This window comes from Mandrillus leucophaeus, unplaced genomic scaffold, assembly GCF_000951045.1.
Source record: "Mandrillus leucophaeus isolate KB7577 unplaced genomic scaffold, Mleu.le_1.0 Scaffold1342, whole genome shotgun sequence".
Classification (NCBI taxonomy): domain Eukaryota; kingdom Metazoa; phylum Chordata; class Mammalia; order Primates; family Cercopithecidae; genus Mandrillus; species Mandrillus leucophaeus.
In genome coordinates this window covers 113,904-132,202 of record NW_012101302.1, presented here as the reverse complement: position 1 = coordinate 132,202, position 18,299 = coordinate 113,904, and the positions used below count along the sequence as shown (strand labels likewise).

The window sequence follows — 18,299 nt, the reverse complement described above, 5'->3', positions numbered from 1 at the left end:
ACTGTAGAAACAGGAATCTTACAGATATTAAAATAGAAATTTAGGGAAAGGCACATTTAAACAATGTTGGAGGGAATTTGACATATATATTCAACAGAATTTGACATATATATCAATAGTAAAATGCACAAACCCTTTGACCTGACAATTCCACTCAAGAAAGTTATCCTAGAGATATATTCAAACAAAAGCAAAGAGATATATGCACAAGAAACATTCTATGTGGTATTGTTTATACCACAAACAAAACTTAAAAGGAATAAACAAAACTTAAAAGAATCTAAATGTCTATCATTAGGGTTGTGTTTAATTAAATAATGATATAACTATACAATGGAATTTTATACAGCCATTAAAAAGAATGAGGTAGCTCTACTTGTCATGATATAAAATGATCTCTAAGACTTGTATTATTAGGTTTTCATATGCATAGAACCGTAATGCAGTGTATTGCTCCCACTGATGCCTTGACAAAGATATGTGTATGTATACGTAAATAGACATATAAATAGACACATATACCATAGGCATATAGATATGTCATATGTACATTAAAATATTCTGAAAGCATACACAAGAAACTGTTCACGATTGCTCCTTCTTCAGTTATTTCTTGAGGAAATTTGGTTTCATTATTTACTGCCCTGCACAATTTGAATATTTGGTCATGAGCATGTATTTTCTTTGTAATAACATCAGTTCTTCAGAGAACTAGCTCGTAGCACCCAAGAATAAAAAATTCCAATTATACAAGGATATGAATGAGAATCCATTAAAATGTCTTCTAACAACCTTGGAAAACCTAATTTCAATATAAGTCTTCATTCCAGAACTGTGAGAAAATCAGACAGTCATTATAATGTATCTCGTTTGTTGTTGTTTCTTGGTACTAGAGTCCAACAACTTATAAAGTATGGAGGTCTGTGCCAACTTCACTTTGTAATGCCTGAGACGCTTTCACCTTGTTTGTAGTATCATAGAGAGGATTGTTTTTCTCTGTGTAGCTGGCATAGGGCTGCATTTCATCCTAAGAAAGAACTCAAAGTTAAAATCAATTCAAAAAATCATTATAGAAACTATCTGTATTTTTGTAACAGTTTCCCATAGCTTTAGTATTTCTAACAGGTGCTCAAGAGTGCTTATAATTGTGTTTCTGGGCCTATATAAACATAAGAGCAGGCTTTGTTCTATCATTTTATCAAAAAGTATTTGTTAACTACGTAAGTCTCTGTGTGGAGATAATGGCTCTGTGAAAGTAGGAATGGAGATGAATAAAGTGATATGAGAAGTACTCCAAAGGAGAGCTTTGGAGACTTAGTAAGCTACTTACAATAAAAGATTAAGGAGCAGGATATGTTTTAAGTTTGTGTAAGAGAAACATAATGATAGTATTGAAAAAGAGAAGTCAGGAATTAGAGATGCTTTCAAATTGGTGACAAGAAACACCAATTCATTTTCTCTAAAGATTACAGTCCAAAGGAGACAAGCATCATGTGTATTAGGATATAGTTCACGAAGTGAAAATGTGGATCTAGAGTGATGTATAAATAGTATTTGATAGATAATTAACAAAGTAATCACACATATAAGCATTGTAAATCAGAATTGTTTTAGTTTTTCAACTGAAACACTAATACTGATACAAACTACAGATTATGTTGCTAGATTTTCAGACTATTGGCTTAAGTTTGCAATTACTCTTTTTTATCTTACCTCCTCAACAACTGAAGTAGATTCTGTTTTATTCAAATTATATTTTCTACAAAAATAAAATAAATTGAAGTGAATGGAGGAAACATCATTGTTTAGATTGAAAATGGGACAATAAGACAGTATACTATTGACAATTGTGGTTAATTTTGATAGAAGCCATAATAAATCAGAAAGAAACCACTAGAAATAAGTGAAGAATACTGCTCGTGGCTAATATCCCCAAATAAGAATATTCTGGATTTTGAAAAACTGAAATTATGCAATAGAAGCTTGATGCAATTGAATGCATGTAACAACTCCTCTTTGTTGCATAAAGGAATTGTAATTATTTACCCAAATGTAAAAATTAACATGCATTTTCTCTCCCAAGATCCTGCCCTAAATGGCCTAATTTTCCATGCTTCTGTGCCAAATCAACCTAGCAAAGTCTCTCTCATCATTCAAAGTAGTCCAAGTCTAACACCTTCAAGATTTGATTATGGGACATTTGATGTTAACATCCTAATATACCCAATACAATAAATTCCATATTTCTGACTCTTTTCTAGCCTAATAAAGCTGAAGAAGAAGAAAACATTCATCAGTCAATACCTGCAGCCACTGATTTTCAATAACCAAATGAATCCCACGATGGTCAAAATAATAATAGGAAGGATGACATATGGCATATATAATTTTGCTGATTTTTTGGCACCTGGAACTATAGACAGAAAAATATATGGCTCAAATGTGGTACAATCCGAATAATGTACTATCTGATTATTCAGTGTTAAAAAGAAATGAGCTATCGAACCATAAAAAGACATGGAGGAATTTCAAATGTATATTACTAAGTGAAACATGCCAATCTGGAAAGGTTACATATTATGATTCCAATTGTAAGACATTATGGAAAAGACAAAACTAGGGAATAGTCAATAAATTATTGATTATCTGGTGGTGAGAAAGGAGGGAGGAATAGGAAGAGCAAGGAGGATCGTGTAGGACAATAAAGCTGTTCTGTATAATACTATACTGGTGGATACATGTCATTACACGTTTGTCCAAACCCATGGAATGTACAACACCAAGAATGAACTCTAATGTAAAGTATGGACTTTACTGGGTGGTAATGTTGTATCAGTGGAGGTTCAACAATTCGAATAAATGTAACAGACTGGCACAGGTGTAGGTGGGAGAGGTTGGGCATGGGCAAAAGCAGGGGATTTATGGGAAATGTCTGTACTTCCATTCAATTTTGCTGTGAACCTAAAACTGCTCTAAAACTTAATCTCTACTAAGAATAAAGTTATCTATATTTATATCCATATCTATCTATCTATATAGATGGTTTCATGATGTCTCACAGTACATGAAATTCATATCTGTAGTTTCATTTTCAACACTTCTGACCCATTAATAGTTTGAGAATTATTAAAATAAAACTGCTTTTTCAATACAGACTCCAGAGTTTTCAGCAAGACATCACCTTATATCAGGATTGTGTTGCTTTAAAGATTGATTAGTGGTGAATTCCTACCACTCTGTAATAGTAGAGTGTTTCTCTCCTCCAACTAAATGGGCAGTTGTAAGGAAGATACTTGGAAAAGTAACTCTAATTCTGAAGTCATCTTTCTCCCAGGGCATTGAAACTAAAATGAATACATAGCAGGAACTTTATTTATTAGCTGCTGACAGCAATACAAAACTCTATCTGACAAGTGTGCAAGTCAACAAAGGAACTGTCAGCCTGAGAGGCAATGATTTGCAAACTATGCTCCTGGTGTTGCATGAATATAGCTCAGGGGCAGCAGAAGGAGATGAAGTGGAGACTGAGCAGGCTGGCATCTGGTCCTTCCACTTCCCTTCCACAGTTGATGTTTTTAAATACTGAATTTCTCCATATGTTATATGAAAGTGAAATGTTTGGTTTCACTGTTTAGAACAACATTTTTTAAAACCCTTGCTTTCACACTACTAAGCTCTCTCTCATTGAATGTGTACTAGCAGAGGCTAAAGATCCACCATGCAAGAAAGACATCAAGGAGATCCCTGCACTACATAGGAATTTGAATGAGAAGTTCCCTTCAATTCTGAGACACTATAAATCTGACATCATATTGTAATATGAAACAGTGATATTTCATACATAACCGAGGCACAACTGCTCTTTTCAGTAAATACTGCTAAACTCAAAAATCCCCACACATATGACTTAAATGTTAGATATAAAAAAACGGTGGTTTCAACACATGAGATTTTCTCTTCTCCCTCATTAAAACTTGCTAAAATGTTAGTAAAAAGAATGTTTTAAGTGTAGATCTGCAAAGACAAAGAGAAGAGGGATGAAGACAAGAACAGATGAAAGATTTCAAACTGTTTTTAAGTGAGAAATGAATAGAAAACTGACTAATGATTTACAACATAGAATAAATACAAACCTTAGTACACACAAAACTCCAGGAAAATTCTGGAGTAGGAAGCATCAAATATAGAAAAACAAGTACGTGGAGGGGTGAAGTGTGGGGCTAAAAGTTCAGATCTTCTTTGAAAGTTTGTCTCCATCCCAGCACTTTGGGAGGCCGAGGCGGATGGATCACAAGGTCAGGAGATCGAGACCATGGTGAAACCCTGTCTCTACTAAAAATAGAAAAAATTAGCCGGGCGCGGTGGCGGGCTCCTGTAGTCCCAGCTACTCGGGAGGCTGAGGCAGGAGAATGGGGTGAACCCGGGAGGCGGAGCTTGCAGTGAGCCGAGATTGCGCCACTGCACTCCAGCCTGGGCGACAGACCGAGACTCTGTCTCAAAAAAAAAATAATAATAATGAAAGTTTGTCTCGAGAACAGGTAGGTTCTGTTGTCTCCCACCCCATCTTATGTAGCACACATTTCCCAGCCAGCAGAAAAAGGGGAGATTAGCAGATTGGCCTAGAAAAGATGACCTGGAGAGACTCCAAAGTCAAGCATCCAGACATCAGGGAGGGTGAGAATGAAATACCAGACTGAAGAGAGATATAAAGGAAAGTCTGATTCTCAACAGTGGCACACTCACATGCACACTCACACACATACACTCACTGCTCCCTCCCTTCCCAAACACTGGTAGTCAGGCTTATCTCTCCAAGGCCAGAAACTCTGAGTTAATTTCTGCAGAGCCTGAACAGCCCCAGAGAAAAGGCCTTCAGATACATAATAAATCTCTAGTTATTAAAAATCACTTAGCTCCTTTTCACTGGGCTGAAGCTAACTTGTTGACAATTCCAACCATTAACTAGTAGAGCTTCCAGGTAGCTCATTAGTACTCACTTCAAAATGAATCCATACCCAAGGATTACCAAAGAGTTAAGAAAAGTCTCACGTATGAAAGAAAGAGTTAAAAACAAACAAATGTATAGAAGACGGAAGAAACTCAGATTAAATAGACATAGGCTAAGTAGAGGATTGAGGCGATGAGAGTGTCCAGGACAATAGCTGTACAGCAGATCTAGAGGCCAATCAGGAGAGATCAGACCAAGCACATATAAAAAACTCAAGAAGGAATGACTTTGAGAAAAAAATAGAACTAACAGATTACCTAATAAATCTGACCATGTGGAAAATATATTACTAAGGAGTTCTCTAGTTTTGTCAATAGGCTTAGTGATAGCTCACAATAGGTACATACGTTCTTAAGGAAACAAAAAAGGTAAAGCACTTATGAAGTCCAAGAAAAAAAGTCATTTGAAAGTGAAAGCATGAGTGTATTTCTTGATATTTAAGCACTTAACAGTACTTAAATATTCAAATTAATGGGAACATAGGCTATTTAATGAAAAACTGTATTACCTCAATTGAAGTTTGAAGGAAAGGAAGAAGGTAATGTGAAATCCTCATCTACCACAAGAAGTTGAGATTACATAATGTCTAAATTTGATACAGTAGGAAATAGTAGTATGAGCATGTTGTATAAAAATGGCACTAATTACTAGAAGAAACACTGTAAAATTTGAAAGTACTTACCTCAGGGGAGTTTAATGGAGATCGCAATTGGGTTGGAAAGACAGGGGTAGGGCTAATTTTTTCATGAAGCCTTACAGAACAATTGCATTTTAAATATGTTTGTTGATATTTAATAGTTTTTAAATAACAAGAAATGAGAGTAGGATGAGAGCAGAGAGTAAATAAACTAAACAGTGATTAAATGAACCATAGATGTTGTTATAAGACATTTAAGAAATTCAGTGATGAAAAGTCCAGAAAACAAAATTACACCAAACTAAAAATTCATAAAAGCAACTTATGAGTGAATGTATCCTTCTAATGAAACCATAATTACATGCTTCAAAGTATACTTTATCTTTCAATAAGCCATAAGTATTATTTTTAAAAGTATACTACTCATGCCAATTAACTACTAGCATAGAAGTGAACATTACTAACAGAATTAAGCTGCATTCTGAAAAAGGACTTTTTACAACAAATGTCTGTACTATTCTCCTAAACACATCTCTTTATTTTGATCAGGGAAGAGATAAAAATGAACAGTGGAGAGAGCATCCTCAAATAAAATGTATTTGCACACTTTTTTTTCTTAACTCCTTTAAAAGAATGGAAAAAAATCAAAAATAAAACTAAAAGAATTACTGACCAGGAAGTAGCTCTATGTACAGACTCTTGTTGCCAGTCAAATGGGAGACATGGCAGGTCACGGTAGACACATTGTGGCCCTCCCAGTGGCATGTACTCTTAACAGTCACTGTGCCATTGCCCCAGTACTCTTGCTCAGTAGGGGCACAATCCCCCTCTGGGATCCAGGAGATCTGAGCAGCTGGCTTCCCTGCAACTGCCTTGCATACTGCAGTTCTATTCCTGCTTTGAAACAGGGTCACTTCAGGTGTAACTGCAGAGAGGAAAGGGGGAGAAAATGCTTTGGTTTTCACATAAAGTGTATGGAATTCAAAGAGATATTTGTTTCAGTCACAAATCTGGTGATGTGAAATACCACAATACATGATGCTCCTTACCTAGCACTTGGAGGTGATATCCACGATGGAAATTCCCATCAGGAGTTGCCATTAAGCATCTGTAATACCCGTCATGAGTGATGGCCACTGGGTAAATCTGAAGGTCTGAATTCTGATCAGGTGTGGAGACCCAGGTTATTCTCTCATCAGTACAGTTGGTTTCCTTGGTCTCATTTGTTTCTTTCCTGTAGGATTTTGTGCAGGAAGGCTGGCCTCTTAGGATTATTTCCCATGTTATTACGACCAAATTTCTGAACTCAATAGGAGGGCAACAAAGCACAGCATTTCTAGCCATCTGTACAGGCCATGAAATGTTAACTGGACGCATACATGAAAAGAGAATGATAAAAGAAAAGCTTAATAAAGAACTTCATGTGTTACATTTATCCACAACATATGAAGTTACACTAGAACGTAACTTTGCTGGTGATCTTATTCCAAAAATACTAGATCTTCATAAACAATTAAAATTCTCAAGATATAAATAATATATGGAACCCAATCTAGAGATTAACCAATTTTCTCCTGTATTATGTATCATTAGAAATATTATATATAATAAAGTATTTTTGATATTAATTCAGAAGTTTTAATATCTAGAAACAAAGAGAATTGTAATTAGTGATGTGGCTGTCTCCTCCTCAGCTTTGGTGAGAACAAAAAAGTCTACTCCAAGGTTTTTGTTTCAGACAAACATAAATGTAGTATGTATTAGTATATAGTGCTTTCTTTTAAAGTAACTAATATGGCATTTGGGTTGAACTAGCTAGAAATTTTTTTAAGTTCATTTTTTTTTAAAGAATCACAAAGTCAGTGAAATCTACAGATCTTTTAAAAAAAAAAAAAAACTATTATTCCACCAGTTGAGCCATCCCATAAAAATGAAAAATGATAATGCCTAATGATAAGAGATGCTTAGAAATATTTATTTCTTGTGAAAATGTAGTGTGATATATAATTTTTAAAAAAACAAGATTTATTTTCCTTTAGACATTTTTTATAAAAAATATTTCATTGCAAATTTATGACATTATCAAATGTAGCCTTTGGATGAGTTTTCATTCCTTCCTATTTAGTCACACATATACTTTCAGATAGTTCAGATGTGAACTTAGCTCACAGATTTTATTTCTGTATATTCAATCCAGTCATCAACAATAAAGGCGTAAGTTGATCCCTGTTGTCCATCATTTAGAGGAAAAATTAAGCCCTGCATCCTACAAGCATCTTCCAACATAGAACCTCACGCATCCCAAAAATTCACACAATGTGTCAGTGGCTTTGTAAGGGTTTGCTGAGAGGTGATTAGTCCACCAAAGTATTTGTCACTACTCACTTGTAACAAAGGTGAGTGTCAGTGATTTCATCACTATAGCATAAGCAGAATCAGCTATAGAGGGGCAAACCTTTATGTGGATGAAGGATGTTTTTGCTAAACCCTGCATTTGATATCTCTCCTATCCTGTTTTGGTGTCACCTGTCTCTTATGTGGTTTGTACTCTAGCCCTTGCATTTCACAGCCAATTAATAAGTACATAACTAGATGAAGAAAGCAGTAATACTTTAATATAGATCTGAAAGGTAGTTAAATCCATGCTCCTTCCGCCACTCCACCTTAGCAAAGGTTCAGAGACAAGCAACAACATGGCTTGTTTGGAGAACAACTAGAGGTTGGGTCATTCAGGATGCCTCATACCACAGTTCTCAGATCACCAAGTTCTTCAAGTAGTCATAAGGCTGGCTTCCAGTCAGGTCATTAGCTAATATTTCTAAGAAAGTTCAACTTTCCATCCCTCAGTGCTGGCCACTAGTAAGGAAGCATATTACCTTCTGCGAGTACTTTTGAGTGGTTCTGTGTAATCTGTTTTTCATCCGTACATAAACTGTTTGAAGCTAGAAAATATTTAGAGAAGAATAAATGAAATCAATTTTATGTACTCAGAGTGGAAGCCAGTATCTCTCCACAAAGTCTTATTCAACATGATAGGCAATCAGTTCACCATAATTAAAATTACACAGAAATCATTGTAAAACAGAAATTAGAAGTCATGCCATCATTAGGGGACAAAATGTGTTAATATCTTGAAAATTATAAGTGGTTAATCAATAACTTCTCTTTCATGATACACCTGGTTTTGAACTATTTTGAAAAAGGTAAACCTGCCTCTACTGCATCCTTCTTCCTCAGCCAGGGAGATTAGTCCATGTGAGCATCTCACTGAGCTGGTCGAATTATATCCCTTTCTTCAGCTACGAGTTCCCAATTAAAGTTATTTGGTCCAATGTTGGGCACCTCACCCAGGTGAATACAGCAGTGCCCTTTCTCAAGAATTTTAGAAGCAAAACTGAGAAGGGTCCATCCATCTCTGTTCCTTTCTCATTTTTTTCTACGTATTAGAGTACAAAGGGAAAAATATAGAAGAAGCAGATGTCAGCAAGATGACTGACTAGAGGCCCTGGTGCACATCTCCACGAAAAGAAAGCAATAAATAGACAGCTAAGATTCTACTGGAGTATCAAAGGGAGAGTGCGGGAGTGCAGAAAAGGAGTGGACAGATGCCTGTGGTCATCAGAAGCTCAGGAAGGAAGCATAAAAGCACCCTGCCTCTGGCACCCCATCCTCCCACATCCTCTTCCTGGACTGCTCCAGGCTCAGGAGGGACTTCCTCTTGCAGGGAAAACATAAGCAGAAGAACCCCACCAGCCCCTATAGCTACCAAAAAGAGTTACTTCAAGAGAATTTCACAGTCCTCACAAGCCCTGAGCCCAGTTTGGAGTGCTACCAGGAATTCACACGGCTGCATTCCTCCAGATAAGGGGCACAATGTATGCACCTGCTACCTTCCACCCACCCTCTGTGAGCCAAGCTGCGGCAGCAAGGGGCCATCATGGACTAGAGCCGCTTTTGAAGTACACCCTGTCCTGGGGACAAGTAGCCACTGTACCGCTCCAGCCCACCAGCCGGCTATACCTTTGCTGCATGGAGCCTGGGCTCAGGATTGGCTGTGACTCTGGTCCTGCACAGTAGGGAAACCAATCCCCTCTCCCCACACTTCCAGCCGGAGAAACAGTCTGGCAGTCCTACCAGGACAAACCTGCCATTGAGCTGACCAAACCACTGCATGCCCTCTGAGAGGACCCAGCAGCTGACATAACCCTAGGCCAGCTGAGTGTACATGCATCCTCGCCCAGGGTCTGAGAAACAGTCCTGTGCCTCCTCCCCAACAAATACGCCCACAGACGTGTCTCCCGGCCTCCCCAGTAGCCCCATGCCCTCACTCAAGGCCTGAGAAATAGCCCTGCGAGCCCTCCACATGGCAGACACACCTCCGGGACTAATCAGCAGCCCCATACCCACACTCGGGATCTGGGAAACTGTCAAGGGTGTCGCTCCCAGAGGACACACCCCTAGACCTACACATCGGTTCCATACCCACAATCAGGGCCTGAGAAACAGCAGGGCAGATCCACTCCCAGGGGACATCCCCCTAGGCCAGCCCAGCAGTCACAAGATCACACCCAGGTCCTGAGAAACAGCCCCACGAGCTCGCTGTTGGCAAACATAACCCCAGGCCTACCAAGGGGCCCCGTGCCTGTAACTAGAGCCTAAGAAACAACCCAGTGGATCCACCGCTAGTGGAAACTCAGCCAGGCCAGCTGAGTGTCTGCATGCTCATGTCCTGGGCCTGAAAAACAGACGAGGGGCCCCTACCCTGAACACAACCCTAGATTGACAGATGGTGTATTCACACCCAGGATCTGAGAAACAACTCAGCAGGCATGCCCCTGGTGGACATACCTATAGAGCAGCGGAGCAGCTGGGGACCTGTGCCCAGAGCCTGAGAAATAACCCGGTGGCCCACTCGCAGCAGACATTCCCCCCAGACTGGCTGAGGGGCTGCCCACCCACTCCAAAACCTAAGAAACAGTCCAGTGGGTTCACTCCTGGCAGACATGCCCTGAGGATAGCCAAGCAACCATGTGCTTGTGCCCTTGGCCAGAATAAGAGCCCCATAGTCCCAAACCCAGCAAGCCAGATGCCAAGTGGAGCAACCCACCATGAGCACACAAGCACCCATGACCTGAAAAGCAGGCTGGCAAACCAACTCCCAGCAAAGCTGTGCCACTGCTGCCACAAACTCTCACCACCTAGGTCATAGGGATGCTTGCGAACATCACTAGAATGGGTTACATATGAATGAGTTTTTTCTTAAGAAGCCCACACCATAAAATTAGAAGAGGTGACAGTTGCACTAGATATGTAGGTATCAACATAGAAACACATCAAACATGAAAAAGCAAGAAAATATGGAATACTATTCAGCCATAAAAAATGAAATCTTGTCATTTACAGCAACATGGATGGAACTGGAGGATATTATGTTGAGTGGAATAAGCCAAGAACAAAAAGCCAAACATCACATGTTCTCATTCTATGCAGAAGCTTAAAAAAAGTTGGTCTCATAGAAGTAAAAGGCAGAACACAGGCTTCTATAGACTACAAAGGGTAGGGGAAAGGGGGGAATACAGGAAATTTCTTAAAGGGCACAAAATTATAGCTATGTAGGATGAACAAGTTCTATTGTTTTATAGTATTGTAGGATGACTATAGTTCACAATAATATATCACATATTTTCAAAGAGCTAGAAGAGGATATTGAATGGTCCCAACACAAAGAAATAATGTTTGAAGTGAAGGATATGCCAGTTACCATGATTTCATTACTACAAATTGTATGTATCAAAATATTACTACGTACCTCATAAATATGTGCAATTATTATGTGTCAGTTAAAATTAATATAAATAAGTAAATAAAGCAGAAGCAGGAGAGGAACCGAGATGAGAGTCCTCATCTAGTTCAACTTTCTACTTCCATAATTTCTGAGACCAACATGCATTCCTTCCCTTGAGCTCTGTAGAATTTTTTACAATCACAATAGTTTTAACTTATTTCAAATTTTGTTTTTGAAAAGTTGCTATATTGTAGCTTAAAAAATGAAAAAAAATAAGAAATACTTTAAATAATAATGACTAAGAATTTTCTCCAAATTAATGTCAGACGCTAAACCATAGATCCAAGAAACTCAGAGAACGCCAAGCAGAATAAATGCCAAAAATAACCTACATCTAGATGTATTATTTTCAAATTACAGAAAATCAAATGTAAAGAAATACTTCAGAAAGAAGCCAGAGGGGAAGAACACCTTACCTACCAAGAAGCAAAGAAAATAATTATAACCTGTATTTTTTAAATCATCGCTAGATTACTTATAATACCTAATACAATGCCTGTATATCACTACATCCTGTGGATTCAATGTAGTAAGGCAAATCCAAGTTTTGTTTTTTGGAACTTTGTGGATTTTTTTCCAAGTATTTCCAATCCATGATTGGTTGGATCCACAGATTTGAAACCCATGGATACAGAGGGCCAACTCTATTTGTAAAAGACATAGCCGATAAAAGACTGTTATCCAAAACACACAAAGAACTCTTAAAACTCGGCAATGTGCAAGCAAACAACCAGATTAAAAAACAGGTCAAAAATCTTAACAGACACTTTACCAAAGAAGATATATATGGAAAATGTATATATTTATGGAAAATAAGCATACAAAAAGATGCTCTACACCATATGTCATCAGAGAAAGGCGAATTAAAACAACAGTGAGAACCACTACACACCAAAGGCGAGGAGTGGAGCAACAGGAGCTTTCATTAATTGGTAGCAGGAATGCAAAGTGATACATCTACTTTGAAAGACAGTTTGGCAGTTTCTCACAAAACTAAGCAATCTCCTACCATGCAATCCAACAATCATGCTTTTTATATTTATCCTAAGAGTTGAAAACTTACATCCATACAAAAACCTGTGCATGGGTGCTAATTGCAGCTTTTTTCATAATTGCCAAAACTTGGAAGCAGCCAAGATGTCTTTTACCAGGCAAAGAAACAAACTGTGGTATAGTCAAACAATGGAATATTATTCAGTACTTTAAAAAAAAGAGCCATTAAGACATGGAAAGTCATGAGGGACACTTAAATGCATATTATTAAGTGAAAAAAAGCCAGTCTGAAAATGCTGCATACTATAACATTCCCATTACATGACACCCTGGAAAAGACAAAATTATGGAGACAGTATATCAGGATTGCCTGGGGTTAGCAGGCTGGGAAGGATGAATAGGTAGAATAGAGAGGATTTTTAAGTCAATAAAATTACTCTGTAAAATATTATCATGGTGGAGACATGTTATTATGCATTTGCCTGAAAACATTCATATTCAACACCAAGAGCGACCCCTAATGCAAACTTTGGACTTTTATAACGGGATAATGATGATGTTTCAATGTAGGTTCATTAACTGAAACAAATGTACCACTCTAGTCGGGTATGTTAATAATGGGGGAGGCTTTGCATGTGTCAGGGCAGAGTTATACGGGAAATCTCTGTACTTTCTCTGTACTCAATCTCGGTACTCAATTGTGCTATGATCCTAAAACTTCTCTAAAAAAATAAAGTCTATTAACTTTTGTTTTCTGTTTCAATGTTAATTATAATGGCAAACAAAAATTTTGGAGACAATAGGGTTGAGAGACGATATAGAAAATAAATCATTAACACCTATTAAGACCTGCTTATTAAAAAGTACTCTGGGATAATAATCTAGGTTTCAAAAGTTGAATAACAAATTTTTTGAATAGGCCATGGTTTTGTTCAGTGATCCCATTCTTAAAATAGGTACTAAATAAGCATAGAAATAATTTCAGAATGAAAATTTCATCAACACTCTTAAATATAATATCATTTAGATAATACAGATAATGCATGAGACAATTCACGATCCTGAAATGTAAAACTTATATGGACATCAAGCACTCCCCTACTAGAATTATTAATAAAAGATGGACATTACCTAAAGTATGATTCTCCTTGCTAGTTTGCAGCATTAATGAGTTGTTTGATTGAGCAGCACCCTCCGCTTCTGAATATATGCATTTTGAAAAAGACATCGGGGGAGAGAGAAACATGCATTAATAGATCTGACTCCTAGTTAAAGTCATATTTTTTCACATTCTTCAGACTATTTTTGTATTGCAGTTACCAATGAATATCTAAATTATGACAGCCAAGCATAAGTCTTGGCAAAATTTGTCCCAGTATAAACTTTTGACTTGCTCTTCCTGACTCTGGCACAGTCCTGCTTTAAGCCCAGAGTGCCCATCACTACCCTCCCCCTGCTCTTGCTTTATATTCAAGTCTTCTTCCAGGCTTATATGCATTTAGTCTATCTCTGAGTGTGGAAGAAATTACTTTACTATCTTTTACAGGCTTTTCAAGCACCAATGAGGAGGTAAAAATAGTTTAGTGGGGACTATTGATTGGATGCTGGTATGGAACAAAAGGATTTTCCTAAGCATTGTTGAAATCACATCATAGAATCTATGATGGGAAAAAGGTCCCCAACCTTTTTGGCACCAGGGACCCATTTTGAGGAAGATAATTTTTCCATGGACAAGGGAGAAGGGAGCGTGATGGTTCTCGGATGAAACTGTTTCACCTCAGATCATCAGGCATTAGTTCAATTGTCATAAGGAATGCATAACCTAGATTCCTGGCATGCACAGTTCACAATAGAGTTCATGCTCCTGTGAGAATCTAATGCCTCCAACTGATCTGACAAGAGGTGGAGCTCAGGCCGCAATTCTCACTCACCTGCCACTCACCCACTGCTGTGCAGCCCAGTCCCTAACAGGCCAAGGACTGGTACCAGTCTGCAGCCCCGGGGTTGGAGACCCGTGATACAGATAATGGCCTATTAAGTTCACATTTCTGCAAGGCAAGCTCTTAGTGAGAACTGGTAGTACACATCTTTTTAAGCAGCAATTATTGGCAAAGTACTCTGCTAGGCACAGAGACATCATAATAAACAATACCCCCTTTTCTCCAAGAGCTTAAGATCCAGGAGAGGCAGCAGCTGGGGAAACAATTACAATGCAAAGTTTTCAGTGCAATGATCGAAGCTGCATGTGATATACAGAAGTTTAAAAGAAGAGATGTTTAAATTCTAGGAAAACAGGAGTAAGAGATTAGGCATGCTTTCCTATAATAAGTAATTTTTTAGCTGGATCTAAGTACATGAGGAGTTTTCCAAGAAGACAGAAGGGAAAATGCAAACAAAAATAACAGCATTTAAAGGAGGTACAAAGCCAAATACAAATTTACAAGAGTTATAAATAGTTTAGTATTGCCACGAAGTGAGAAAATCTGGATGTATAATTGGAGTTGAGGCTGGATATTGGCAGGCTCTAACTGTGCAAGGCACAAAGCTCCTAGAATGTGTTCACAAGGAAAAGATACACTCGTAGCTTATCTACAGTGAGTGTATCTGACTAGCAAAGAGACACATTTTGGAGTAAAATGTAATGCTCAGTGTTTCTCTGGAAAAAGTTTGAATCTAGTGCCCCTTTCAGCTGCCATTTTCTTTAACAAACTGTTCTTTCAAGATAATTTATTGAATGAGTATAATAGGAATAGATTTTGGGTGATTTGCCTATGTTCTTTATTTCCATCTCTCTATAACTAGCAGATATTATTATTCTCATTTTACGGATAAAGAAATGTAGATTAAGTGATTAAGCAATTTGACCAAGACTTCCTGGCTAGTAAGTTGCTTCAGTTACCCAATTATGAATCTTAGTGCAAGTAAGCCTTACTGCTATGAGTAGAAATCAAGGGTTAGAGCCTAAGAAATATGCTAGGATAGATACACAACCCAAATTAACCCAAATTGAAGTGAGTTTAAGCCATGTTATTGCAAGAGCACTGAGAGACAAACTTTTAAAAAAGCAGATCGAATGGCAAGTCCATAAAATCACGATTACAAAGGCACCTGGACACAGACATTATGAATTCTAGATCTGAATGGGAATAGTTAAGTTACGGAAGAGACAACTGTCAGAATTCATGGGCTTAGAACAGTGGCTTGCTGAGCTCCCTGGTACATGGCTGGATGAAGCTGGATTAAAAATAAAGGTCAACCCAAACCTGTAGCAAACCGGACTAAACATATGGACAGAGATTTTATGGAAAAAGAAGTGAAAATGTCTCTTAGTCATATGAAAAGATATTCCACATCAGTCATGGGAAGAGGAATCTGAATTAAAAGTATTTGGAAATACCCTTTCTCATCTATAACTGGCAAAATCCAAAAGTCTGACAATATACACTGTTGGGTGAGGTTGTGGAGAGATAGGTATGTCTGTATGTTGGTATTGTTCAATTTTATAGTGAGGAAGAAAGAAGATATGGATGTAAAATAAGTAAGTTTAATACAAAACTTAGCCAGGCGTGGTAGCAGGCGCCTGTAATCCCAGCTACTTGGGAGGCTGAGGCAGAGAATTGCTTGAACCCAGGAGGCAGAGGTTGAAGTAAGCTGAGATCGCGCCACTGCACTCCAGCCTGGGCAACAGAGTGACACTCCGTCAAACAAACAAAACGAAAAAAAAGAAAAAAAGAAAAAAAATCCCTCAGTCCTAAATTTTAATGAAAAGTATCAGTATCAACTTAAGATGTATTTTTCTTTCAAAATACCTATTTCTTATCTGCTGCTAAGTTGGGGGGGGAGGTTATTCGTTACATAGTTATAAACAACCAATAAAGCTGTCATCCACATTGACCTAATTCATATTTTTAGAACACTAACCCAGCATCTGCAGAACACAGTCTTTGCAAGTGCACATCGTATGTTCACTGAGTTTAACTACATTCTTTGCCACAAAACAAGTCTCAAAAACTTTAAAAAAAACTAAAATCATACAAAAGATGTCCTCCAACCGAAACAGAATTAAATTAGAAATCAATTACAAGGAGATTTTTAAGAAAATACCAAATATTTAGAAATCAAACACATTCCTAAGCAACCCTTTGCTCAAAGAAGAGATTCATAAAGAAATTATTTTTCACTGGATAGTAATGAAAATACAACATGCCAAAATTTGAAATAAGCAGCTAACACAGTGGTTTTAGGAAAAGTAATACCGTTAGGTGCTAATTTTAAAGGAAGAAAAGTGTAAAATTCACCCACAGATGCAAGAAACAAAAGAGAGAAAAGACAGTAAGAAATCTAAGAGCAGAAATCAACAAAATAGGAAACAAGCAATGCAAAGAATTAAGGAAATCAAAAGCTGCTTCTTTAAAAAGATCATCAACATTTATAAATCAACAACTAGACTGATCAAGAAAAAAAATAGAAAGAACACAAATCTCTAATATTAGGAAGGAAAGAAGGGTCATTCATATAGATTTACATTCATGAAAGGAAAAATGGGGGAATATTATTCACAATATTATGCTAATCTAATACAGTAATAGTTGAAATGGACAAATTCTTTGAAGACAAAGCTTTTGACACTTAAGAATAAAAAAACTGAAAAGCCTTATATCTTTAAAAAACTGAATTTGTTGATAAAAAGCCTTCTATCAAATTGGCTACACTGACAAATGTAAGCAAACATGTAAGAAAAAAATAATACTAATTTTACACCAAATCCTTTTAGAAAATCAAGGAGAGAACACTTTCTAACTCATTTTATGAAGGTAGAATTAACTATATATCAAAACTATATAAACACATTACAAATTAAAAAACAATGACTGGCAACACTTACAAATGATACAAAATTTTTCACAAAATAATAACAAATCAAATCTTGCACTATGTAAGAAGTAAAATATTAGGCATAGAATTTTCAGAGATGCACTTTAACAGTTTTTCTTCTCTTCCTAGAACTAAATGAACTTAGTAAAGTAATAACATAAAATACTAATAATATTTTAAAACAATTACATTTTTCAATACTAGTACAAAAAAATTGGAAAATGAAAATTTTTAAATGTTTACAATAATGTAAAAAAATACCTAGGAAAAAAAAGTAATAAAAGTTGTGTAAGACCTGTATAATGAAAACTATAAAATATTGCTGAGATGAATTAGATAAACCCTATATAATGGAAAGTCCCAATATTATTAAGATGTCAATTCTCCTCAAGAACAGTCTCAATCAAAATGTGGTAGTCTTTTCTGTGAAAATTGAGAAGATAATTCTAAAATTCATATATGAATGCAAACCTAGAATAGCCAAGCTGCTTGTTTAAAAAGAACAACAACAGAAAAAGAGAGAGAGAGAAAAATCTACTTAAGTTTAAGCTTAACTCTGAAGCTGCAGTAATCAAAACAATCTGGTCTTGGCTAAAAGATAATCACATATATCAGTGGAATGTAATACATAATCCAGAAATAGACACACACATATATACTTTCTTGACTTTTATCTCTTTGGGTAAATTTATCAATTTATCTCTTTGTATTTTATTTTCTGTAGCTATTAAAAATGGGATTTTCTTTACTTCTTTCTCAGATAGTTCACTGTTAGTGTATAGAAAAGCTACTAATTTTTAATGTTGATTTTGTATCCTGCAATTTTACTAAATTCATTTTTTAGTTCTAAGAATTTTTCGTGGAGTCTTTGAGTTTTCCATATATAAGATCATGTTGTCTGCAAACAGAAATGATTTGACTACTTTTTTTTTTTTTTTTTT

General features: G+C 36.7%; 1 protein-coding gene across 2 annotated transcripts in view; it reads right to left on the bottom strand.

Moving 5' to 3' along the window:
* Positions 1–7: 7 nt before the first annotated feature.
* The window catches only part of CD200R1 (CD200 receptor 1), a 46,255-nt gene continuing 27,963 nt past the window's right edge, over positions 8–18,299 (bottom strand). Inside the window, exons 2-8 of one of the 2 annotated variants that reach the window (XM_011973103.1) lie at positions 13,615–13,683; positions 8,522–8,587; positions 6,695–7,012; positions 6,319–6,570; positions 2,305–2,413; positions 1,714–1,759; positions 8–1,027 (exon numbers count right to left, since the gene is read on the bottom strand). In XM_011973103.1, the coding sequence (XP_011828493.1) occupies positions 905–1,027; positions 1,714–1,759; positions 2,305–2,413; positions 6,319–6,570; positions 6,695–7,012; positions 8,522–8,587; positions 13,615–13,683 (983 nt within the window). In that variant the 3' untranslated portion in view covers positions 8–904. The remainder of the gene's footprint in view (positions 1,028–1,713; positions 1,760–2,304; positions 2,414–6,318; positions 6,571–6,694; positions 7,013–8,521; positions 8,588–13,614; positions 13,684–18,299) is intronic. The other variant, XM_011973104.1, reaches the window with a different exon arrangement.